The sequence below is a fragment of the Artemia franciscana genome, chromosome 21, assembly GCF_032884065.1.
Source record: "Artemia franciscana chromosome 21, ASM3288406v1, whole genome shotgun sequence".
In the NCBI taxonomy this organism is placed as follows: Eukaryota; Metazoa; Arthropoda; class Branchiopoda; order Anostraca; family Artemiidae; genus Artemia; species Artemia franciscana.
The window spans coordinates 1,753,454-1,779,498 of NC_088883.1; the positions used below are offsets into that span (position 1 = coordinate 1,753,454).

The window sequence follows — 26,045 nt, forward strand, 5'->3', positions numbered from 1 at the left end:
CCACTATTTTTGGCACTGTTCCTATATTGAAACAATTTTATTTTATTTACTAATAATTTAAAAATAAACTATATAGCCTATACAGACAACCGCCTGGGCAAGGCTCAAAAAGCCTAATGATGGACGGCTGCAATCCTCTCTAATTCTCAACCAATAACAAAAATCATTTACAAAAAACTAAAAAAAAGAGGTACAAAAACACTCTTTCAACTAACAAATAATACCAAAATTGACTACCGTCTCCCGGTAAATGTTTCTTAAACTTTGATTTAAATAACCCAATGTACTCACCCTCTCAAGTGCAAGCTGAGATAACATTCCAAATAGCCAGGCTGATTACCTAATTCCAAAACTTGTACGCGTGATGTCTCGGTACTCAACAGCAAAATTATCCACCTCCCTAATCGCATACCTGTGGAACGGACGATTTATGCAAAGAAAAAATCAGGAAAACTGTAGGACATAGATCATTCCAACATCGATACGCAAAAACAGCAGCTTCACAATCGCGAATCTGACCAACATTAAGCACTCGTAAATTCTTAAAATACGAAGCGGTATCATTCACATTTTTTACATAATTACAAAGAAGACGTACAGTTTTATTTTGAAGAACCTGCACTATTTTAAAATTTGCATAAGAATTACTAGACCAAAGAACACAACCCTAAGACACATAAGGCACAAGAACAGTATGGTACAGTAATAGAAGAACTGATAATGGTAAAACATGCTTTAATTGGCGCAAAATTTCCAGATCTCTAGCAACTTTAGCTGCAACAAGACAAATTACAATCAAGTTGAAAACCCAAATAACGCACTTCATACACCTGTGACACTCACCATTAAAAAATATCTCTCCATCAACACTTGGCTGCTTACCAATTCTTCTAAACACCAGACAATAAGTTTTTTTTAACATTCACTGACAAAAGGCTCAAACTTGTAAAAAAGACTTTAAAACCCTATTTACTTTCAACAACAAATCATCAATGGATCGACTATACACAGTTAAAGCAGTATCATCCGCAAAAATTGTAATAAAAACTTTTAAACTTACCCTCTATTCAAACATTAATATAATTTTTTACTTGTTAAGACAACAACTTTGAAATCAAACACGCAATCCCCCCTCTATGAAGTGATGCGAAGAATACAAAGCAAGTAATAAGGTGACAATTCTAGGCATATAAATGAAACGAATCAGGACTTTGAACATAAGGACTATTTCTTAACTGTTGAAGTCAAACTTGGTTCATACACAGTTCAAGATCTGTTGCTATTGGTGCCGAGAAAACCTCTACTAGACGAAAAGGTCGGCTTTAACAAGTATCAAGTACTAGTATCAAGTATTTTTAAGTATATATTTATCCAAGAGCAGAATTTACGGTTGTACTCTAGCCAGAGAACCAGCAATTGTTTCTCATCTCTATGCTTTTGAACCCTAAATAACTTTTCAAACTGATACATACAACTATATATATATATTTTTTTGCAATTCATGAACATGCAATCCACCAGATTTGATCGCCTTTAGTGTGCCGCAGTCGATATGTCCATAAGTCCCAGTCTAGTTTTCAAAATTTCTTAATTTGTAGGGGGAGCCCTTAGCCTTTCGACGGATTACCAGGAGCACTTCGATTTCACTGAATATTGTAGCTAGGTTAATTTTATAGTATTTTGCTAAAAATCGGACGTCTAGCCACATCAACAATGCCTGCATAGACGTGTTCCATCCCTTTTACAAACAAGTGTGACCTGCCAGAACTTTGCAGTGGGGAAAGAGCAGTGTAAATCTGAGTCAATCTATATGGCTTGGCCATTTTTATGACTGGAGTAGAAGAAGATTGCTAACAAGACCGACAACTATTACCACTAAAGGTGTAAAAAGAAAAAAAAATATCATCTGCCGTGTGAACAAGATCTTTTCTTTTCCGTTTTTTCCGGATTTTTCTTCTCTGCTACAACAAGAACAGCGGGACAGTATCGCTTTGCGTTTCCTAATTGAGTCTGGCAGTTCAGCATTGTCTAAAGTTAGACTTAAACGAAGTTCATAAATAAGTTTAACAAATTTATGATCTATATAGCGTAGAATAGCGTTCCTAAGAGTGGGTATTAGAGCTCCCCAACACAGAGAATACGATCTACATTATGTAGAATAGGGTTCCTAAGAATTGATATTAGAGCTCCACAACACAGAGAATACGATCTACATTGTGTAGAATAGCGTTCCTAAGAATTGGTATTAGAGCTCCACAACCCAGAGAATACAATCTACATTGCGTAGGATAGCGTTGCTAAGAATTGGTATTAGAGCTCCGCAACACAGAGAATACGATCTACATTGTGTAGAATAGGGTTCCTAAGAATTGGTATTAGAGCTTCCCAACACAGAGAATACGATCCACATTGTGTAGAATAGGGTTCCTAAGAATTGGTATTAGAGCTCCGCAACACAGAAAATACGATCTACATTGCGTAGAATAGCGTTCCTAAGATTTGGTATTAGAGCTCCGCAACACAGAGAATACGATCTACATTGTGTAGAATAGCGTTCCTAAGAATTGGTATGAGAGTTCTGTAATATATATATATATATATATATATATATATATATATATATATATATATATATATATATATATATATATATATATATATATATATATATATATATATATATATATATATATATATATATATATATATATATATATATATGTGTGTGTGTGTGTGTGTGTGTGTGTGTGTGTGTGTATATATATATGTATGTATATATACAAAAGTAATTTCCATAAAAAAAAAAACACAACAGAACTTGCTTATCATAAAACAGATGCATGAGACATGAAATAATTTCTAAATTCTTTTTATAACAAAAAGTACCAAAAACTAATATTAAACATAAAAGCATACAAGAGACACTTTTGGTAACAAATTATTCACGAACATGAAAATTCTTTTAAAAACTTATTGAATAGAAATAAAATTACTATACAGAAAATGTAAACTAAAAAAAGCTTAAAAAACTATTCTGGGGAATTATTCTTAGAAAACCCAGCGGCGGCACCACTCCCCCACCCCCTATAAAAGAGTTTATTCAATTTTCTTTAGACCTAGCCTCTGATTATACTCTACACAGACATTTCGATCGGAGACTAGGTAGTTTACAAGGGAAAACACTCGGATACAATCCCCACAAACATATACTTATACTTTTACTTTTATACTTTTTTCCTGGTTTTGCAGACACGGGACTCTTATCGATTTTTACAAGAGAGCGGATTGCTTAGCGTTTAGCACAAGATACTTTGTTATTCATTATACAATTCTCATAATCACTAATGTTGAAGATCTTATGAACATAGTGTGTAGACATCCCCCACCCTCGAAACGTTATTTAATTACCTTCTAGTGTGTTTGAATAAAGTTGAATTTGGGAGTGGGAAATACCCTTGGAAATCATAGTGATCCCCATTTTTATTTTAAATATAAGACTTGATTTGGAGCACGGCAACACTCCAGGTACATTTTCATGCCACGATTCTTTTAGTTTCGAAATGTGATGGCTTAACCATTGGCCAAGTAAATAAATCGTCCGTTTTTACATTTAAAAGAACCTATTTTGTGTCTCCAAAGTGTACCTGCCCCTCGTCAGGTCATTTTACTTTAGGTAAACAACAGAAAAAAGTCAAACATGGGCATTTTGGATATTTCCAAATAGTAACTACTCGAAGCTTTGTATTTATTGAGTTTAACAGTTTTTTTTCCTGTGTAAAATCACCGTGGCCGGTGCAATAAGCGTAGCCAAAGTAAAACTTGTGTCTACGATAATCCGTGCACACTCTTCAGGATTTGGTAAATCACACTGGCTGCAGCTACGAACAGATTCTCATATTTTCCCGAAAGCAGCGTTTAAAATCAATTTTCAATTATTTTTTTTGTATACTTTGGATATAGCCTCTCATTGCCTTTTGAAAAACGCATATATATGTTTTTGGTTGATTTGTTGTTCGTGGATTTCTGTGATTTTGAAGCCATTTGCGACCATATATTTTGAGGGCACATGGAGCACAAATATGTTTTTCTTTTTGGGCAATATATCGACAATGAATTTTTGCTTCAAAAATACTCATTGCATTCCCCTCCACCAGGGAATAATTACAGGGACTCTAAATTACCGACTTCTAAATTACCGACAGCAGAAGACAAAATGCTTCACTGAATCAATTATTTCAACAGGGACTTCACTGTCCACCTAAAAAAAAGCGCACACTGACAATGTTAGCCCTGAAATCAAAGACAGAGGGATAACTTAAACTTTTGTCGTTAGAGCAGGGGAGGGAATAGTGTGACATTCTCAAAGAAAAAAGAGTCCAATTGTTTGGCGGGTTGTTTGTTGGCTCCCTGCCAACTAGGATTGGTTTCAAGGACACAGTCTCCATGAAATACATATACACCTCTCATTAAGCATTCAAAGTCCTCTATCAGTTTCAACTTTAGATTCAAACACTGTTGCCAAAGCTGTTGCCAACCAGTTGCCAAAGCTTTCTAAAATTTTCAAAGCAAAATTTTCTAAATTACCGACATCAGAAGACAAAATGCTTCACTGAATCAATTATTTCAACAGGGACTTCACTGTCCACCTAAAAAAAAGCGCACACTGACAATGTTAGCCCTGAAATCAAAGACAGAGGGATAACTTAAACTTTTGTCGTTAGAGCAGGGGAGGGAATAGTGTGACATTCTCAAAGAAAAAAGAGTCTAATTGTTTGTTGGCTCCCTGCCAACTAGGATTGGTTTCAAGGACACAGTCTCCATGAAATACATATACACCTCTCATTAAGCGTTCAAAGTCCTCTATCAGTTTCAACTTTAAATTCAAACACTGTTGCCAAAGCTGTTGCCAACCAGTTGCCAAAGCTGAGTACATGACAAAAAAAAATATCGAATTTAGAGACAAATTCACCAAAATAGTGACCAGAAGCGATCATCAGTCAGCTGTCTAAATAAGCCAGGTTAGTTACCTAAACTAAAGCTATTCTGAAATAAAAGCTTTTGCAGACCATATCCTACTTGAAGGATGATTTGCTGGAGCAGTAGACCCTTCCCTCCTCTTGGAAAACTAATGCGCTATCGTTGCCAACTGTATAAGCACAACCAGTTACAATTGAAGTACTGTATATTATTAGTCGACTTTCTCATTGACAAAAAGAAATACACCCTCCCCCTAAATTGAACAGCTTTTCGTAAAAATCCCGTTTACTACCAACTTGACATCTCCTACTCCCAAAAATTGTTTTCCATTTTCGTATCTGCACCAATCAGACAAAAGATCATACCAGGTCGAGAATCAAACAGTTCGTGGTAAGGAACTGTAGTAAGGAGCGACCCGGCTCAATAGTAACCAAAACTCTAAAAGATTGAATTTTGATATCAATAGCTACATCAACAGAATCGCATTTTAATGCTGATTTTAAATATATAAGTTTCATCAAGTTTAGTCTTACCCATCAAAAGTTACGAGCCTGAGAAAATTTCCCTTATTTAGGAAAATAGGGGGAAATACCCCCTAAAAGTCGTAGGATCTTAACGAAAATGACACCATCAGATTCGGCGTATCAGAGAACCCTACTGTAGAAGTTTCAAGCTCCTATCTACAAAAATGTGGAATTTTGTATTTTTTGCCAGAAGACAAATCACGGGTGCGTATTTATTTGTTTGTTTTTTTTTCCCAGGGGTCATCGTATCGACCAAGTTGTCCTAGAATGTCGCAAGAGGGCTCATTCTAACGGAAATGAAAAGTTCTAGTGCTCTTTTTAAGTGACCAAAAAATTGGAGGGCATCTAGGCCCCCTCCACGCTCATTTTTTTCCCAAAGTCAACGGATCAAAATTTTGAGATAGCCATTTTGTTCTGCTTAGTCGAAAACCATAATAACTATGTCTTTGGGGATGACTTACTCCCCCGCAGTCTCTGGGGGAGGGGCTGCAAGTTACAAACTTTGACCAGTGTTAACATATAGTAATGGTTATTTAGTGTAAAGAGTTGATTTAGTGTAAAGAGCGAGGTATTAACGAGGGTACAAACCCCCTCGTATACATAATAAAAATATAAGGTTATGAAAGTATGTTATGTAAGTTAATTCTTAAGTTACGTATATTTTTTACTAATAAAAACGTTCGTTAAAAATTAGAAGTTCTAGTTGCCTTTTTAAGTAACCGAAAAATTGGAGCGCAACTAGGCCTCCTTCCCCACCCCTTATTTCTCAAAATCTTCTGACCAAAACTAAGAGAAAGCCATTTAGCCAAAAAAAGAATTAATATGCAAATTTCATTTTAATAATTTATGTGCGGGAGCCAAAACCCAACATGCATTAATTCAAAAACGTTCAGAAATTAAATAAAAAAAACTAATTTTTTTAGCTGAAAGTAAGGAGCGACATTAAAACTTAAAACGAACAGAAATTACTCCGTATATGAAATGAGTTGTCTCCTCCGCAATCCCTCGCTCTTTACGCTAAAGTTTGACTCTTTTCCACAATTCTACTTTTTAAAACAATTAAAAGCTTTAGCGTAAAGAGCGAAGGATTGCGGAGGGGACAACTCATTTCATATACGGAGTAATTTCTGTTCATTTAAGTTTTAATGTCGCTCCTTACTTTCAGCTAAAAAAATTGTTTTTTTTTATTTAATGATAAGAAAGGATTAAAATAAGTAATGGAACATATCAAATAATAAAATTACAAATGTTCCGACAAGCAGTTTCCTTAAAATATATAAATAGATAAGAAAAAAGAAGCAAGTTCTTACTGAGGAAGTCAGATAACCTAGTCGAATAAAAATGTAAATAAAATACTTACCGGTTTCATAAAGTAGATAGCTTTAAAAACTGATCCAAGAAAGGCGAAGAAATAAAGAAACTTTTGGGGTGTCAGCTGAAATACCCCCAGACATGCTCTAACTTTCTGTCGCTTATACTCAGAGCTGATACATATTATCAGCTGTATTAATGTGGCCAGTGCAATCAAAAAGAAGACACACGAAAATCCAATGTGGTACATAATATTAGGCTCTGTGCAAGAGTCACCGTCAAACTGAACCTGGAAAAACAAAACTTGAATTGTAGTTTAGTACTCCAAAATCCGCGACTAAAATACAGTTGAACACAATGGAACATAAGCCTCCCTTACTTTACTTACTTTGACTTAAGTCTCCTGCCGGGCACTGCCCGGCAGGAGACCGGTTTACCTTTTAAAAAAGGTAAGGGCTTTAAAAAAAAAAGGTAATCATGACAGAAAGGCGATACAGAATAGGCGACAGAAAGACGATTATACCTTTTAAAAAAGACAGTACAAGCTGCTCTTCGCTTTTTTATAAATAGGTTTCGCTGAACGTATTCATCTATTGTTTAACTGGAAAGTCGGTCTGGGCTATCAAACTATCTAACTGGTAAGACGTGTTTGGGGCCTACTAAATATGCTTGAGGAGTTTATGGCATAAGAAGTTACGGGAGGGAGGATTCTGGTCTAGATGTATGAGGGGTATAAGGGGAAAGAGTTTCAGAAGAACTTCTAGAAGTTTCAAGCTCCTATCTACAAAAATGTGGAATTTTGTATTTTTTGCCAGAAGACAAATCACGGGTGCGTGTTTATTTGTTTGTTTGTTTTTTTTTGTTTTTTTTTCCCAGGGGTCATCGTATCGACCAAGTGGTCCTAGAATGTCGCAAGAGGGCTCATTCTAACGGAAATGAAAAGTTCTAGTGCCCTTTTTAAGTGACCCAAAAAATTGGAGGGAACCTAGGCCCCCTCCCACGCTCATTTTTTTCCCAAAGTCAAAGAATCAAAATTTTGAGATAGCCATTTTGTTCAGCATAGTCAAAAACCATAATAACTATGTCTTTGGGGGTGAATTACTCCCCCACAATCCCTGGGGGAGGGGCTGCAAGTTACAAACTTTGACCAGTGTTTACATATAGTAATGGTTATTGGGAAGTGTACAGACGTTTTCAGGGGGATTTTATTTTGTTTGGGGGTGGGGCTGAGGGGAGGGGGCTATGTTGGAGGATCTTTCCTTGGAGGAATTTGTCATGGGGGAAGACAAATTCAATGAAAAGGGCGCAGGATTTTCTAGCATTACTATAAGAAAACAATGAAAAATAAACATGAAAACGTTTTTTCAAATGAAAGGAAGGAGTAGCATTGAAACTTAAAACGAACAGAGATTATTACGCATATGAGGGGTTCTAAAAATACTTTAGCATAAAGAGCGAGGTATTTAGGAGGAGATAAATACCTCGCTCTTTATGCTAAAGTAGTTTTAGTAATTTCAACTATTTATTCTACGGCCTTTCTGATTCAGGGGTCATTCTTAAAGCATTGGGACAAAACTTACGATTTAGTGTAAAGAGCGAGGTATTAACGAGGGTACAAACCCCCTCGTATACATAATAAAAAAATAAGATTATGAAAGTTTGTTACGTAAGTTAATTCTTAAGTTACGTATATTTTTACTAATAAAAACATTCGTTAAAAATCAAAAGTTCTAGTTGCATTTTTAAGTAACCGAAAAGTTGGAGGGCAACTAGACCTCCTTCTCCACCCCTTATTTCTCAAAATCGTCTGATCGAAACTAAGAGAAAGCCATTTAGCCACAAAAAGAATGAATATACAAATTTCATTTTAATAATTTATGTGCGGAGAGCCAAAACCAAACATGCATTAATTCAAAAACGTTCAGAAATTAAATAAAAAAAACAAGTTTTTTAAACTACAAGTAAGGAGCGACAGTAAAACTTAAAACGAACAGAAATTACTTCGTATATGAAAGGGGCTGCTCCCTCCTCAACGTCCTGCTCTTTACGCTAAAGTTTTTTACTGTTTTAAAAAGAAGAATTGAGAGAAAGAGTCAAACTTTAGCGTAAAGAGTAGGACGTTGAGGAGGGAGCAGCCCCTTTCATATACGAAGTAATTTCTGTTCGTTTTAAGTTTTACTGTCGCTCCTTACTTGCAGTTTAAAAAACTTGTTTTTTTTTATTTAATCTTGACAAGATCTAACCTGGTTTAGTATCATCACCTAACTTTGAAATAGTGTAATGCAGTAATTTCTGTTGATCGTCCTTGCCTTTCATTTTTTTTAAAACCAATTTGTTAAGTTGCTCCTCGTATTTAAGAAACTAACAAGGCAAAATATTCTTGGATTTATCAAATTTCAGGGGTATTTCCAATAGTATAATATCCTTGGAATTAGAGCAAGGTCTAAATGATTCTGTTAAGCAAGGGAATACTGTTAATATTAATCATTCAGAATCCAAAAAGAAACAAGGTTAAATACCGTTTAGCAGAAACAACGTACCAAGGACGCTAGAATAAAAACACGTTTTGATTCCTGGACTCAACTTAGATCTACATATGCCCGAGAATCCCAATTTTTTAAAATTTCTTCTTAAAAATTATTAAGTTATTAGTATAGCACGAAATGATGGTAAGCGTTGCCACATTGACTACAAAAATAAACAAGAGAAACCAATTAGTCAAATTTGACAACGCTCTACATCCAAAAAACTTCAAGCATTAACAGTAGCTTTGTTGATTTCCAAAGACAACTACCACAAAGGAAAGTTGCATTTTCTCAAGCTGCTTGTTTTATTCGTTCCACGCAAATTTTTTTTAATGATTTTCACCCATGCTTCTTCTTTTAAGAATTTGGCACCCATAACCACCGAACACTTGGTAACTGAATAAGGAGATCATTTTCGTTAAAAATCGAATCTTCATTTTTATACTTTGTTAAGATGGAATCAGGAGATCGAGCTTCACTATGTCCCTTGCACTTGCTCCTTGTATATTTACTTCTCATTGTCACTTGTCTTCTAACCACTTATTAATTCTTTTATAGCTTTTCCCCAGGTAATTATTTTTGCTTTAATTGAGTAACTACATAGTTCAGCAACAACCATTCGTGGTCCATTGTATATACCCTCTAATGTATCTAATAACACAGAATTATTATCGCGTAATTTTTTAGTTTTAGTTTATGGAGTAATAAATCAACAATTTCAACTGAATTTAGAAGTTCGGTTATGACTTCAATTCCTCCTTCCTGTTTATCCTTCAAAAATCATAACTTCTATAGGATTTGTATTCTCCTGGGATCTGATCAACAATATTTGCATTTATTTTACGTACTTCTTTGTTGAGCGGCTCAAAAACATCGCGTTTCTTCTTTCTATTTTAATTATTATTCTCAAGGGAATCTTCAAATACTTCCTTAATTAAATTACTACTGGATTTCGCATTCTCGGGTAATTCAATTTCATTGGAGCTATTTTTGGAAAGCTTCTCTTAGGTAAAGCATTAACATCTATCTTCACAGGCGGCAACTCATGTTATAAAAGAATTTATTATCTGCCTAGCAAGACATAAGCTATGCTTGCTAAGTTGTCCGAATAAAGTTTCTATCCAGCTAGTTGGATATTGTAAAATAATTGCTAACACAATTAATTATCCTGGTAGTTGGAAATTATCACCATATGGCTTTGGGAATTTCTTGTCTACCTATTTGGGTATACATCAGAAAGGTTAAAATAAAGTATTATCCATCTAATTAGATATTGATCATATGCCTAAGCGAAATATTTATCTGGCTAGTTGGATATTATCACCCAATTACTTAAAGAAATTACTTATCTGCCTAGTTGGATATATATCAGATGGGCTATCAGAAATTATTATCCACCCAGTTAGGTATTCATGCCATGCCTATGAGAAAAATAAATATTTGGCTAGTTAGATATTATCACTATGTTGCATGAAGAATTTAATTAATTTAATTTAATATATATAAGAAGATTGAAATAAAATATTATCCACCTAGTTAGAAACACTAAGTTGGCTCTCTTACTTTATTATATCAGGCTAGTGGGCTAAAATTATTTTTTTTTAAGTTTCAAATATTTCACTAGTTGGCTATTGTCTTGTTTGCACAAAAGGACTTCTCAACTAGATGGATACTTTATGTGAATCATAAGCACGGATATTATTTTTACGTTCTATAGAATAGAAATTTTTAGACACTATCCATTGGGTATATTCCCAACCGCGGACAACCAGCTTTCCGTTTAGCCCTTGACGGTTGGCCAAAAAGGATAATCTTTGGCTATGTGTTATCTTTCACTGGTTGGCTATTGTCTTGTTTGCACAAAAGGACTTTTCAACTAGATGGATACTTTATGTGAATCATAAGCACGGTTGGATATTATTTTTACGTTCTATAGAATATAAATTTTTAGACACTATCCATTGGGTATATTCCCAACCGCGGACAACCAGCTTTCCGTTTAGCCCTTGACGGTTGGCCAAAAAGGATAATCTTTGGCTATGTGTTATCTTTCACTGGTTGGCTATTGTCTTGTTTGCACAAAAGGACTTTTCAACTAGATGGATACTTTATGTGAATCATAAGCACGGTTGGATATTATTTTTACGTTCTATAGAATAGAAATTTTTAGACACTATCCATTGGGTATATTCCCAACCGCGGACAACCAGCTTTCCGTTTAGCCCTTGACGGTTGGCCAAAAAGGATAATCTTTGGCAATGTGTTATCTTTCACTAGTTGGCTATTGTCTTGTTTGCACAAAAGGACTTTTCAACTAGACGGATACTTTATGTGAATCATAAGCACGGATATTATTTTTACGTTCTATAGAATAGAAATTTTTAGACACTATCCATTGGGTATATTCCCAACCGCGGACAACCAGCTTTCCGTTTAGCCCTTGACGGTTGGCCAAACAGGATAATCTTTGGCAATCTGTCATCTTTCACCCAAAGAACGTGCCCTGGCCATCACCTTTATCTCATTATAGCTCATTATAGCCCTAGAAAGCGGAATTGAACAACATTTTTCATACAGCCTACTGTTTGAAATATAATCAGTCAGTCGGGTACCCAAAACAGTAAGTAGGCAATCTCTGCAGAATACATCTAGCAAATCTTCCTCCGTTTTTCAGATGCCCATGCTTCAGAACCATATTTGACCACTGTTATTACTGCATCTTCCAATAATCTAATTTTCGCTCGCAGACTTATCTTCCTATTCTTTAAAACTTTTTTCACATGCGAAAAAATACCTTTAGCTTTGGCTATTCTGCTCTTAAAATCTTCACGGCACCCCCATCGTCTTTACTAATAATACAACCAAGGCAAGTGAAGCTATCCACTTCATTGATCTTTTTGTTAACCAACGTCACCTTTTCATCTTCACTTTTTCCTAGCCTTAAGTACTTGCTCTTGTTAAGATTAATTTTCAAACCTATTCTAGAACCATGAACTCGTAAAACCTCTAACAGTTCATTCATTTTGCTCAGTTCATTAATGCTTAAAATGCTTAAACCATCAGCATAATCGATGTCCAGGAATGTTTTTCTTCTCCGTTTGATTCCATTTTCTCCCATTGCATTTCCTCTGCTCCTTAAGACAAAGCCCATCAAAATAGTCCATATAAATGGGGATAAAACACAGCTCCGCTTAACTCCTGATTTAATACAAAACCAGCTACAGTTAAGGTAGGAACACTATTTCCTACTTTAATCGCAGCACTGTTATTCTCGTAAATAGCACTAATCACTTTAATGTATTTATCTAGTATATAGTGTTGGGCGATATTCAATATTGATATTGATATATCGATCCAAATATCGATATCGAAAATGATATGGGGATTTTTTGGTTATTTCTAGCTTTTTCTAACATCTAACGGTGAACGTCCAGCCGAAAAGATTAAAAAAAATTGATGCGTAAATGGCCGAGAAGAAGAGTAATAACGCATCCAATCACTCAACATGTACATACTGATACATAGCCTACATACTGATACATAGCCAAACTCAAATTACGCTTAGTGAGGGAGGACTCCCAAATGTGGCTGAAAACCTCCGAAATTCTTTGCTGGATAAATGCCTTCTAGGTTGTTAAGCCTTGGTCTTATCACACCCGTCAAACCTTGATCCAAGTTTCAAGAAAATGTATATCTCTCTTGAGTCACCAGTAGAAAAGCGTTAGCGAACATCCTATATGTATTGCATAGCGTAAGAGAGAGAGAGAAAGAGAGAGAGAGAGAGAGAGAGAGAGAGAGAGAGAGAGAGAGAGAGAGAGAGAGAGAGAGAGAGAGAGAGACTAGGCGTTTCCCCCTCCCACGCGGGATATTCCTTGGGGGTATTTCCTTGGAATTCTGATAAATGGATAATGGTCCTGGGCTTATTCTGTTTTGATTGACGTTTTTGGGATGAAAAAAAACTCTTCCTAGCTAATTTATTTGCTATGGGTTGACTCCCTGTAGTAGCATATTATTTATCGGCATGAATATATAATGAATCGGAGGTAATAAGCTTGAAATTGTCTGGGCAGGATCTAGACTCTTGTTGATACAAGCGAATCGCCAAATGCTGAAAACCATGTTGTGACCAAGACGGGCCTAGGATTGCACTAAGCCTCCATTCAACTGGAGGTCCCAAGGACTTCTTGCTGTCCCGATTTAAGCCGGCTTAAGCACTTTGGATTAGACCTGAGAAGCTATGTTGGTCTCCATCCTCCATTGGTTCTGGCACCATTGCATTTCCAGGGACCAAAATAATTTCGATGATTTAAAAAATACAAAAATTGCAACTTGGAATGGTACGACGTTGAAAAATAAATATTGTGTCGACATTTTGACTGACAAATTCAAACGCTTCGAAGTGGACTTATTAGGAGTTTCAGAAACTCATATTCCAGGGGGTAGGAAACATGAAATTAGATGATACTAAATTTATTTACTCATGCAGGAAAGATGGGGTGCCTGTTTAGGTTGGGAAGGCATTAATAATATAACTAAGTGTACTTTAGAACTAAGAACTGTTGAACTAAGTGACGAAGATTATAGTAACTCAGATAGATTTCACTTACAGTTACAGGAACAAATAGACAGGGTCCCAGATAGAGATATAGTGTTTTAATTAATAGACTTTAACGTCAAGGTCGGTAGATTGGTAGCTAGGGATAGATGGTGTCACAGCCTTGGTAAATTTAGCGTAGGAAAAGAAAACAGGAATGGCTACAGAGTGCTACAGTTTTGTAAGTATAACAATCTAATTTTAACCAAAAAAGTGCTTGGCCAAATTTAACATGGTATTCACGCGAGGATATGACAGCTAACCTGATTTCAGTTCAGTTCAGTTCAGTTCATTCGGGTTTATTAAAAAAAATTATAACAGTCATAACATACTTAATCTCTCATCTCTATGCAAAAACTGCATGCTGAGTCCCATATCACCTCAAAAATAAATACGCACTATGGCTCTCCCTCCACTTCTCGATACAACCATGGCCCCTACCAAAAAAAATATCCTTACAAGTCCCCACCTCTTCATCCAGGAGCAAACCACTCCAACCCCCACAAAAAAACTCAATAATAGCTAAAATCACTTTTCTAATTAGATTCATTATTCAAATTAAACTAATTCAAAACAAGATAATTTTTTATTCTCTTTTTGAAAGAACCAAGGGAGCTCCTACCTCTCAGTTCAAGCGGTAGGGTATTGTAAGCCTTAGCACAGACGATGTCAGGCGAAAAATCCGACCTCACTGTTGGTGTATTTCGAATATGGATCTGTGCAGATAGTCTTGTAATTGGAAGACGCTGTTCGGATACCAAACGGAATAGATTCCTAAAAGGTGGTGGAAGCAAGCCGGAGAGGAATCTGAAAGCAAAAACCAAGCAGGAAAGCTCAAACAGCGATTTCAGCGAGAGATAATCTTCTGTGTGTTTGATGATCTTCAAGGCATTCTTGTGGATGGAATCCAGTTTTTTCAGATGGGATTTGAATGTTGATTGCCATACCATTGCGCAATACTGTAAGTGGGGTCTAATGAGTGCATTGTAGAGAAGGGTAAGGGTTTTACGTGGGAATGTTTGCTTCAGTTTTTTCATGATACCCAGATTCCTTGAAAGCTTTAATTCTACAGCATGGATGTGAGGAAGGAAAGAAAGGTTTTCATCTACTATTACTCCTAAATATTTTGCACATCCATTTACTGGTCGTTGAACCTTCCCACGAGACGTCACAATTCCTGTTATTTCTGGGTGAAGGGTTCCTACCCTAGAAAATAGTAGGATGCAAGATTTTTCTACATTGATGACAAGTTTGTTGGCATCCATCCACAGATAGGTCTCTTCTATGATGTTTTCAAGCTTCCGCTGGAGTGAAGGCATATCAAGTCCGCAGCAGGTAATTGTAGTGTCGTCAGCGAATGCTATAAGTCCATCTTGCTCGTTATTAATGTCCTCAGATGTTTGATCAAAGCATAGGTTACAGCATTTTTGGTCGTCATGATTCGGATTAAGGATACGAGTTAGGACATGGACTAAAAACAAAAGAGGACCGAGGATTGATCCTTGGGGCACACCAAATTTCACAGTAGTGTCGTTTCTTGGGTCGTCACCAATGTAGATGCACCTATTTTGAAGGTAAGATTCAAACCATTGAAGGGCTATCCCTCTCACTCCAATATGTTGCAACTTTCCCAGTAAGATTGTATGATCCATGCTGTCAAATGTTTTCTTGATGTCAATCAATATAGCAGCTGGCAGAAGACCTGAGTCAAGTGCTCTGTTGATGAATAAGCTTAGGGATGCCAGAGCATCTTCTGTTGAATGACCAGGTCTGAAGCCGAACTGACGACTATTAAAAAATCCTTTTTTTTCGAGAAACTGGTAAAGTAGTCTTTGTAAGGGTTTTTCAAAAACTTTTGAAAAAACAGATAATATGGATATGGGTCGGAAATTTGATGGATCGTCATGAGGGCCACCTTTATGCAGAGGGATTATTCTTGCTTTTTTTAGTATTGAAGGAAAAACACCACTTCTTAGAGACAGGTTTATCAAATAAGTTAATGGCTCTAGGATAGAAGGGAGGACTGCTTTCAGGGCTTTCATGTGTATCCGGTCAAATCCAGATGCTGATGTGCCTTTCAAGGTCTTCACAATTAGCTCTACTTCAGTTGATGTCACAGGAATTATTGCCATTGATTTGGTGCATGCTGAGCCAAGGTAATGCTTGTAGGGTTTTTGGGGACTTTTCGCAGAATTAGATGTAATTCCGCCTATCCTTGCGAAAAATGTACTGAGTTCTTTTGCAACCTGAGTGGGTTCCGTAACAGCCTCCCCGTTGACAAAAAGTCTGGAAGGCAATTCTGCTTTCTTATCATTTGGTCGCAAAACCGAATTAATGACCTTCCAGACTTTTCGTCCATCCTTCCCACTTTCAGATATTTTATTATTCACATAAATTCTTTTTGCTTTCCTCAGAACTGAATGAAGGCATTTCTTATACGTCTCATATCTCTCTAGGTTTTCTCGGCTTGGGTGGTTTCTGTAATTTGCCCATAACTTATTTTTCTTATTTATGCATATGAGTAAGCTTTCGGTAACCCATGGACATATTGGGGTATTTTTTCTTCCACGGTTTCTTGGTTTCTCTTTAAAACAGCATGCTTTATATGCAGCTACAAACGCATTGTGGAAAATTTCAAAACCTTCGTTCACATCCTCATTTCCTAGGACACTGTCCCAAGAAACTTTTTTTAACTCATCATTTAACAGTTTAAGATTCTCCTCTTTAAGATTAATTACTTGTAGACCCTGGTTAGTTCTTACGAGTGGAGTTGGTATCCTCGCCGTGTTGAAGACAGTGTGTATAGGAAAATGATCAGATGTGTCACTGGTGATGACTGATACCTTCGCCGGACATAATGTAGAAAAAATGTTGTCAATCAGTGAGTGTGTACTTTCTGTTACTCTGGTTGGAATTGTAATTGAAGGGTAAAGATTAGACCCTGACATAATAGTGAGAAGATCCACTGAGCTATTTCTTAGAGGAAAGGCAAGATTAATGTTAAAATCACCCATGATGATCACATCTTGGTTCTTGTTTCCTATCAGCTGTAAAATCTGAGTTAGTATATCCGTAAAAGCAGAAACAGAACCAGAGGGTGAGCGATATATTTCTCCAATCAATATCTTTTTCTTAGAAGGCCCATATAGCTCAAGGAAAAGTGATTCAAAAACGCCTTCAACATTCCGGCTCAGTTGATTGTTAATATGCACAGCATATTCATTCCTCGCATAAATAGCCAATCCTCCTCTGCGAGCTTCTTTTCTATGTAGAAAATTTGATTTATAGCCTGGGATATCTAGGAGGCTATCCGTTTGTCCTGTAAGGAATGTCTCACATAATCCAATTATGTTGGGTTGCAGTTGGTGGCACATTGAAGTTATTTCCATAAACGACGAACATAATCCTTGACAGTTAAGTTGAAGCACAGAAAACTGAGATTCAGAGTGCCCCTTGGTTAAATCTATTAAATCAACATATTTACTTCTAGGATAATTACTTTCACTAAATAACGGCAAATCATCTTCATTACTTATTTTTTCATCAAAAATTTTCTCTAAATCCAAAAAAGAATTCTCTAACTAATTTGATTTTGTTATTATAGACTGAAGACTGGCAGGATCAGTTCAAACCGTGGTTTTGATCAAAACGAGACGAAAATAATCAAATGCACTATTCAAATGACTTGCGTTTGCTGAAAAATATGTATATTAGTGACAAAAATGGATTCTTGCTTGAAATATGGTCAATTTTAGATTACAGGGTGATTTTGGTAAGAAAATGACTGAAAATGCTTTAGCAATGATATTATGTATCAAAGGGATGTCAAGGACCAGCCATATATTGCCACGGTGGGGCAAGAACTGTGTTGATGTTCAAAAATCGAAGAAAACGTGCAAATCATCGTTTCAAACTCGAAACGAGATAAAAAGAAAAAACGTAACACCCAAGTGTGTGCATTATGTCACCCTCAGTTAAAACCAGGGGTTCCCCACATGAGTAGCGGATCCTGAGGGTTTTTCCCACCTGGCCATCATAGGTTTTTCAACAATTAAGTAACAACCAAGAAATCTCAAAGAGAAAATTTGCATTAGTAAGTAATTACGTAACAACCAACTAACTATAGTATTACGTAACAAACAGGTGCGCTTAATCAATACCAATGTCTTGAGGGCTTAGCAACTTCAAGTATACCCCGTATGAGCCCGCTCAGATCCACAATGCCGTCACTACTGACAAAGAGATTTTATTTGCAAAAATTGTTAGGACTCGAAAACTGTTCGCTCCTTTTACTGGTTCATAATAATATTTAATTACAATTAGGTTTTGTGTTCTTTCACTAACTCAAAATTTGGCGTAGCAGCAAGCTTAGACATAATTAAATAAAAAAACTAGTTTTTTTTAATGAAAGTAAGGAGCGATATTAAAACTTAAAACGAAGAGAAATTACTCCGTATTTGAAAGGGGCTTTTCCTTCTCAACGCCCCGCTCTTTACGCAAAAGTTTGACTCTTTCTCTTAACTCTACATTTTAGAACAGTAAAAAACTTTAGCGTAAAGAGCGGAGCGTTAAGAAGGAAAAGCCCCTTTCATATACGGATTAATTTCTGTTCGTTTTAAGTTTTAATGTCGCTCTTTACTTTCATTTAAAAAAACTTGTTTTTTTTTATTTAATTTCTTAACGTTTTTGAATCAATGCATGTTTTGATTTTGGCTCTCCGCAGAGGAATAATTAAAACGAAATTTGTATATTTTTTTTTTTTTGGCTAAATGGCTTTCTCATAATTTTGATCGAATGATTTTGAGAAAAAAGAGCGGGGGAGGAAGCCTAGTTGCCCTCCGATTTTCGGTTAATTAAAAAGGCAACTAGAACTTTTAATTTTTTACGAATCTTTTTATAAGTAAAAGATATGCGTAACTTATAAATTAGCTTACGTAAAGAACTTTTGTATTCTCATGTTTTTATTACATACTAGCTGTTGGGGTGGCGCTTCGCGCCACCCAACACCTAGTTGGTGAGGGCGCTACACCCCCCCCCAGCCCCCCGCGCGCGTAAGTCGTTACGCGCCATATTAGTTACGTGCCATTGTAGTTGTGTCCCTGTGTCCCACCTGTGAATAGATTATATATATATATATATATATATATATATATATATATATATATATATATATATATATATATATATATATATATATATATATATATATATATATGTTTTTAAATACGTAAAACTTGCGAATATACAACATTCTTCGCTGTCCCATTGTCTGTGCATATAAATAGATTGTCAGGTTTACTGACTCTTGAACACGCAACACATAACTGTCCATGGGAAAAACAATCCGTATTCAGATCTATACCTCATTATTCTAAAGATTGCCCTTGAGCTTTGTTGATGGTGATTGCTAATCGAACATTCCCTGTGTCCCGGTCGTCATTTATCCCTGTGCCCCCCGGCGTCCCCGTTGTAGTTGTGTCACTGTGTCCCGGTCGTCATTTATATTCCCTGTGTCCCGGTCGTCATTTGTGTCCCGGTGTCCCAGTCTGTAATTTCTCTTTGAGTGTCCCGGTCGTCATTTATATTCCCTGTTTGCCGGTGTCCCGGTCGTCATTTGTGTCCCGGTGTCCCGGTCTGTAATTTCTCTTCGAACATTCCCTGTGTCCCGGTCGCCATTTATATATCCCCCCTGTGCCCCCGGCGTCCCCGTTGTAGTTGTGTCCCTGTGCCCCGGTCGTCATTTATATTCCTTTGTCCCGGTTGTGATTTGTGTTCCGGTGTCCCAGTCTGTAATTTCTCTTTGAGTGTCCCGGTCGTCATTTATATTCCCTGTGTCCCGGTCGTCATTTGTGTCCCGGTGTCCCGGTCTGTAATTTCATCAGTTGACAAACATGACGTCAGTCGATAAACAACTTCATGACGACATACAGCTCAATCCTTATAATGACGTCAGTCGACAGACACACAAACAAACAACTTATTTTTATATGTGTAGAAGATAGATAGATATGAGGGGTTCACCCCCTCGTCAATACCTCGCTCTTTACACTAAAGCTTAAATTTTGTCCTAATTCATTAAGAATGACCCCTGAATCACATAAGCTGCAGAATAAATAGTTGAAATTACTAAAAATACTTTAGCGTAAAGAGCGAGATATTAGGAGGTGATCCCCTCATATGGGTAATAATTTCTGTTCGTTTTAAGTTTTAATGCTGCTGCTTACTTCCAGCTAAAAAAAAACTTTTTCATATTTATTTTTTCATTGTTTTTTTTTTAAGTAATGCTAGTAAATCCCGCGCTCCCTTCATGGAAATTTTCTTCCCCCATGACAAATTCCTCTATGGAAAGTTCCCCCAGCATATCCCCCTCTTCTCAACCCCTGCCTCCCACCAAAAAAATCCTCCTAAAAACGCCTGTACACTTCCCAATAACCATTACTATATGTAAGCACTGGTCAAAGTTTTGAATTTGTAACCCCTCCCACGGGGACTGTGGGGGAGTAAGTCGTCCCCAAAGACATAGTTATAAGGTTTTTATACTACGCTGAATAAAATGGCTATCTCAGAATTTTGATCCGTTGACTTTGGGAAAATAATTAGCGTGGGAGGGGGCCTAGGTGCCCTCCAATTTTTTTGGTCACTTAAAAAGGACACTAGAACTTTTCATTTCCGTTAGAATGAGCCCTCTCAAAACATTCTAGGATAACTGGGTCGATGCGATCATCCCTGAAAAAAATAAAAAATAAACACGCATCCGTGATCTGCCTTCTGGCAAAAAATATAAAATTCCACATTTTTATAGATAGGAGCTTGAAACTTCTACAGTCGGGTTCTCTGATGAGCTGAATATGATGGTGGTTTCGTTAAAATTCTATGAATTTCAGGGGGTGTTTCCCCCTATTTTCTAAAATAACGCAAATTTTCCCAGGCTCGTAACTTTTGATGGGTAAGAATAAACTTGATGAAACTTATATATTTAAAATCAGCATTAAAATGCGATTCTTTTGATATACCTATTGGTACCAAAATTGGTTACTGGCTATTGGTACCATTTTTTAGAGTTTTGGTTACTATTGAGCCGGGTCGCTCCTTACTACAGTTCGTTACCACGAACTATTTGAACACTGGTCAAAGTTTGTAACTTGCAGCCCCTCCCCCAGGGATTGTGGGGGAGTAAGTCATTCCCAAAGACATAGTTATTATGGTTTTCGACTATGCTGAACAAAATGGCTATCTCAAAATTTTGATCCGTTGACTTTTGGAAAAAAATAAGCGTGGGAGGGGGCCTAGGTGCCCTCCAATTTTTTCGATAGTGCCCTTAAAAAGGGCACTAGAACTTTTCATTTCCGTAAGAATGAGCCCTCTTGCGACACTCTAGGACCACTTGGTCGATACGATGACCCCTGGGGAAAAGAAAAAAAAAACAAACACACAAACAAACAAATAAACACGCCCCCGTGATTTGTCTTCTGGCAAAAAATACGAGATTCCACATTTTTATAGATAGGAGCTTGAAACTTCTACAGTAGGGTTCTCTGATACGCCGAATGCGATGGTGTGATTTTAGGGGATGTTTCCCCCTATTTTCCAAAATAAGGCAAATTTTCTCATGCTCGTAACTTTTGATGAAAAAGACTAAATTAATTGAAACTTATATAGTTAGAATCAGCGTGAAAATTCGATTCTTTTGATGTATCTTTTAGCATCAAAATTCCATTTTTAGAGTTTCGTTTACTATTGAGCCGGGTCGCTCCTTACTACAGTTCGTTACCACGAACTGTTTGATAACCTATAAATTAAATTTTGAAATAAAATATTTTTTAATTGAAAGCCAGCAAGATTAAACTGAAAAAAATATCCGTAGACACGGTCGACTTTTCACTCCTTAGTCTCTTGATCTTTATAGTAGTCTTAAAATTCTTTAAAAATACTTTTCATTCAAATTCAACAGCCCTTGTGTTTGAGCAGTAAGAAATTGCGACAAAAAGTTAAACCTTAACGTAAGGAAGGGATCTAGGAAGGGGCAGCCCCTCCAATTCACAGGGTAATTTTTGCTAATTTTAGGTTTTAATGTTACTGCTTACTTTCAGTTCAAAATGCATTGTTTTTATTAAATTCATATATTTTATTCAACTCATGCCAGGATATCCCTCTCCCGCCATCAAAAATTTCTTCCAGAAACTTTCCCCCTGCAGAAATTCTGCTTGTGGGAAAAGCTGTTGCTAAAGCACAAGTTTAAGCACACAAAAAGAATTAGGTCCCACTTTTTATCACGGATGTATAGGATATTAATCTCTGCTTTCTCTTTAGTAATTCTTACCCACTGTATATAAATTTAGACAGTATAATCAAACTCAATAAATTTTGGTTACTGCATTCTCGGCACGTAAAAACAGTATATTACCCTGGAACACGTATTTTGGCCGAAACTTTCTCAAAATGCCTTTGAAACCAACTCGAGACTTTAACCCGACTTTGAAACCAACTTTTCATTTCTAAGCACATCTAATAATAACATTACACAGCTAATTAACGATTTTTAAACATGTATTAGAATAAATTAATTTAAAATTAGATTCTTTAAAAGTTAGTGTTACAAAGCTGAAGCCAAATTTCGCGTTCCGACTTGTCTACCCGTGTCTACCCGTCAACCAGAATTCCGACTTGTCTACCCGTGAAAAAATCTAATGTCACTTATATTAATATGTTCTCCGGAGCACTTGCATATCGGTCCGGCTTGGTCTACTGGTTGAGATAGGGAATGATTGTACTGTCTAAATTTATCTACAGTGCTCTTACCTCACAAATACACCTTCCGCCAAAGCATTCACCGTGAACTGAACAGTTTGTTGGACAGTCATAATTCATCTTGCAATCTCTCTGCTGAGTTAGTGACATCAGATAATTGCCGGCCGCTTCAGCACTTTGCCGAAACATTGCCAGACTTTCAGTCATTCTTCACATAAACTTCATCTTAACCAGGTTTAACTTCAAGATTTGCAACTAAAATTGTTAAAATAATAATTAAACGTGGTGGATTGGACAAATTTGATTCGGATTTGAATCTCTCTGGGTAGTGACATCAGAAGGTGACCTGCTTCTGCAAAGAATACTACTTTCTTTCAAACTCACCAGGTACAAGTGCTCTGGTTGCATCAACGTTTTCTCTACGTTATATCTGCTATTTTCATAAAATTTCACCCAAACTTTCTATCCCCAGTACCATTCCTGTACTTTATTGCCACTCCTTTATGAGCAGCTGAGCTTTCTCTAGCCTTTTCAAAATCGTGTTTATAAAGCATCTGAACTGGTGATTATGCTCCATTAACTGTGGTATTTCTGTAATGTACCTGGGTGTTTCTGTAATGCACAGACCTGAACTGTGGAGCATGACTTAGCAGAAGCATGCCACTGTTTGTGCCTATTGTTCTCATGGGCACCATGAGAAGGTTGTAATCACTACCCCAGCTTAACTATTAACAAATTTACAACTTTCGAAATCTTCATTTATTTCTTCATGAGCCCATTTGTAAAAAACATAATTGAGCATGGACTTTCCGTTTAGGAAATATTTCTTCAAGAAAAGCCGGCTGTTGAAATGGAGCTAATAAAGATGAAAAACCATAACTGCAAACATCCATCAACAATCATGGCTGACAAAAAAAAAACCTCAAACTGTTTTCATCAACAGGTTCCGACCATGACAGATAGATAGACAGATATATTTGCACAAAAGGAGCAAAAAATACAATAACAAAATGAAAAATGACAAAACGCTAAAATTGAATATTCAAGAAAATCTTCACAATCCTTAGACTGTTCCAAACAGTAATTTTATTTAAATTTACATATTTATCGGGCGCAGATGCTATAGGACTTCACAAGTCCAACCATAGCAGTAGTTGAGTTGTTTTGCATTCTTTGACAAAGTGCAATTTTCTCTCACAAACACAAAAATAAGTATATATATATATATATATATATATATATATATATATATATATATATATATATATATATATATATATATATATATATATATATATATAGTATATCTAACATATACATAAATACATACAGTTTTACCATATAAAGGTAGATGTTTTAACCTGCAGATCTTTTACATAAATTGAAACTTCAACAAAAGTTTGTGGGAGCTCATTTATACGTTTTTTGCATCCTTACAAAGCTAGGTAAAGTGTTAGCCAATGACTGAGTGTTTACAGACACATTAAGTCACAGAACATTATTGATGGATGAGGTAGAGGCTGTATTGTAAATTTTAAGTATTTTGGACAACTATTAATTGATATCACTTTGAATTCCATTTGAGCTTTTAAAGAGATCCTTATAACAATCCCCTTGTTCCTTGTTTTTGCAAATAGAACTAAGATAAAAACTTTCCAGTTAATTCCTAAATCTAAGTATAAATTAATGTTTTAGAGTCACATACATAGATTTATTATGATTAAACCTAATTTGATGCTAAACTAAATTTGAGCTTTTTACTTAGCATGTTAGAAATTGAACACACCATTTAATGTGTCATTTTATAGTATTTCCAAATATAGTAACTTTGCAAATTTCATCACAAGCCCTTAAATGGACACCTTGTCCTTTGTTAGAAAAGGGTAGCCAGAAAATATGACAACTGCTTTAAAGCGTTCACAAATTCTTTCTTATCTCTAGTGCAACTCTTTTCTTCTTTAGTATTTTATGGTGAGCCCTAATCATTTCGTTAAATCAGGCAATTCATAAAAAGGGTGAATAATTACAGTGGGCTATATATTTGTCCACCAATCAGTCAGGATGGGGGTCAGGTAGAGGCAATGCGTTGTATACAAAATTTTCAAACTTATGAATAGGCCATGGTGACATTTTTTTCTGTAGGCCTACACTACATTGTAAATTCATTCAGAACATTGCTAATAGAAAACAGACAAGACTGTTAAAAAAAAAATGAGAATAAACAAAGTGATTAAAACCAATTCAATACTTTTCCTAAATAAAATAATTGTGTCCTCTCTAATGGGACTATATATAAACCCCATTAAACCTTGTATATATAGCCCTTGGCTATATATACAAAGCTACAGATTCTGCATTTTTTTTTCTTATCCACAATGCTCATTGAAAGAAATTGGAAAAAGAAGAGCACCAGTAACTTTCTGTACAAAAAAAAACTATCAATGAAGTTTCAAAAAAAATACGAGTAGGAAATCTCTTATCAAAGGGGTGAAACAAACATACATCCTCTTGTGGAAATTCCTAGAAGAAGCAAGTAAGTATTTTACTATCAAAGGGGTCTGACAAGCAAACCATTTTTTATACATTGTAATAAGCAGTGGAAGCTACTTTTTACATTGCAATTGTATAAAACCAACTGAACCAACCAATCATAATTTTATAAATCCAGCAGTCCAAGGTAAGTGAATACCCCTTTATTTCTATAGAAAATAGTGAGAGTATTGCAATGGTATCCAATTTTAATCTAGACACCAATGTGCACATTCTGTTCAGTGGTACTTATAACCTGTTTCACAGATATAATTAAGTCTGTCAATAAATATTGTTTTCTTATCTCTATTATTTTGTTATTAGTACTGATATTAGGATTAGGCAGAAATTAATCCCTTCCATATAGATCGTTATGTTGCTCTTAAGAGGCACAATCACAAATGACTATTACAAAGACACTCACTAATATCTTATTAAGACATATGGGATAAGTGTAATCTTCCTTAATGAATTTGTCAGCATATGAGGCTGTAACCTAAAACCAATAGACTAGAAAATTGATTACCTTACCATTGGATTTATAAAATTTTCTTATTAATCCTATGATTAACTTTTATATTTAAACCCTATATAAAACTGAAAAATTTTAAAATGATTAAATAAAAAAAGTTTATTTAACTGCAAATAAGGAGTGACATTAAAACTTAAAACGAACAGAAGTTATTCTGCATATGACAGGGGTTGTCCCCTCCTCAACACCCCGTTCTTTATGCTAAAGTTTGTCTCTTTGTCACAGCTCTACATTTTAAAACAATAAAAAACAAGAGCTAAGAGCTCATATGGCACTTGTGACGAGGCCGGACGAGCCAAGAGCTC

The 26,045-nt window shown here is 35.9% G+C and overlaps 1 protein-coding gene across 5 annotated transcripts in view; it reads right to left on the reverse strand.

Annotated features, from left to right (window-relative positions):
• The window catches only part of LOC136040575 (uncharacterized), a 145,158-nt gene that overhangs the window by 104,500 nt on the left and 14,613 nt on the right, over positions 1-26,045 (reverse strand). For all 5 annotated transcript variants that reach the window (XM_065724814.1, XM_065724811.1, XM_065724813.1 and 2 more), the window contains exons 2-3: positions 22,731-22,934; positions 6,862-7,101 (exon numbers count right to left, since the gene is read on the reverse strand). In XM_065724814.1, the coding sequence (XP_065580886.1) occupies positions 6,862-7,101; positions 22,731-22,886 (396 nt within the window). In that variant the 5' untranslated portion in view covers positions 22,887-22,934. The remainder of the gene's footprint in view (positions 1-6,861; positions 7,102-22,730; positions 22,935-26,045) is intronic.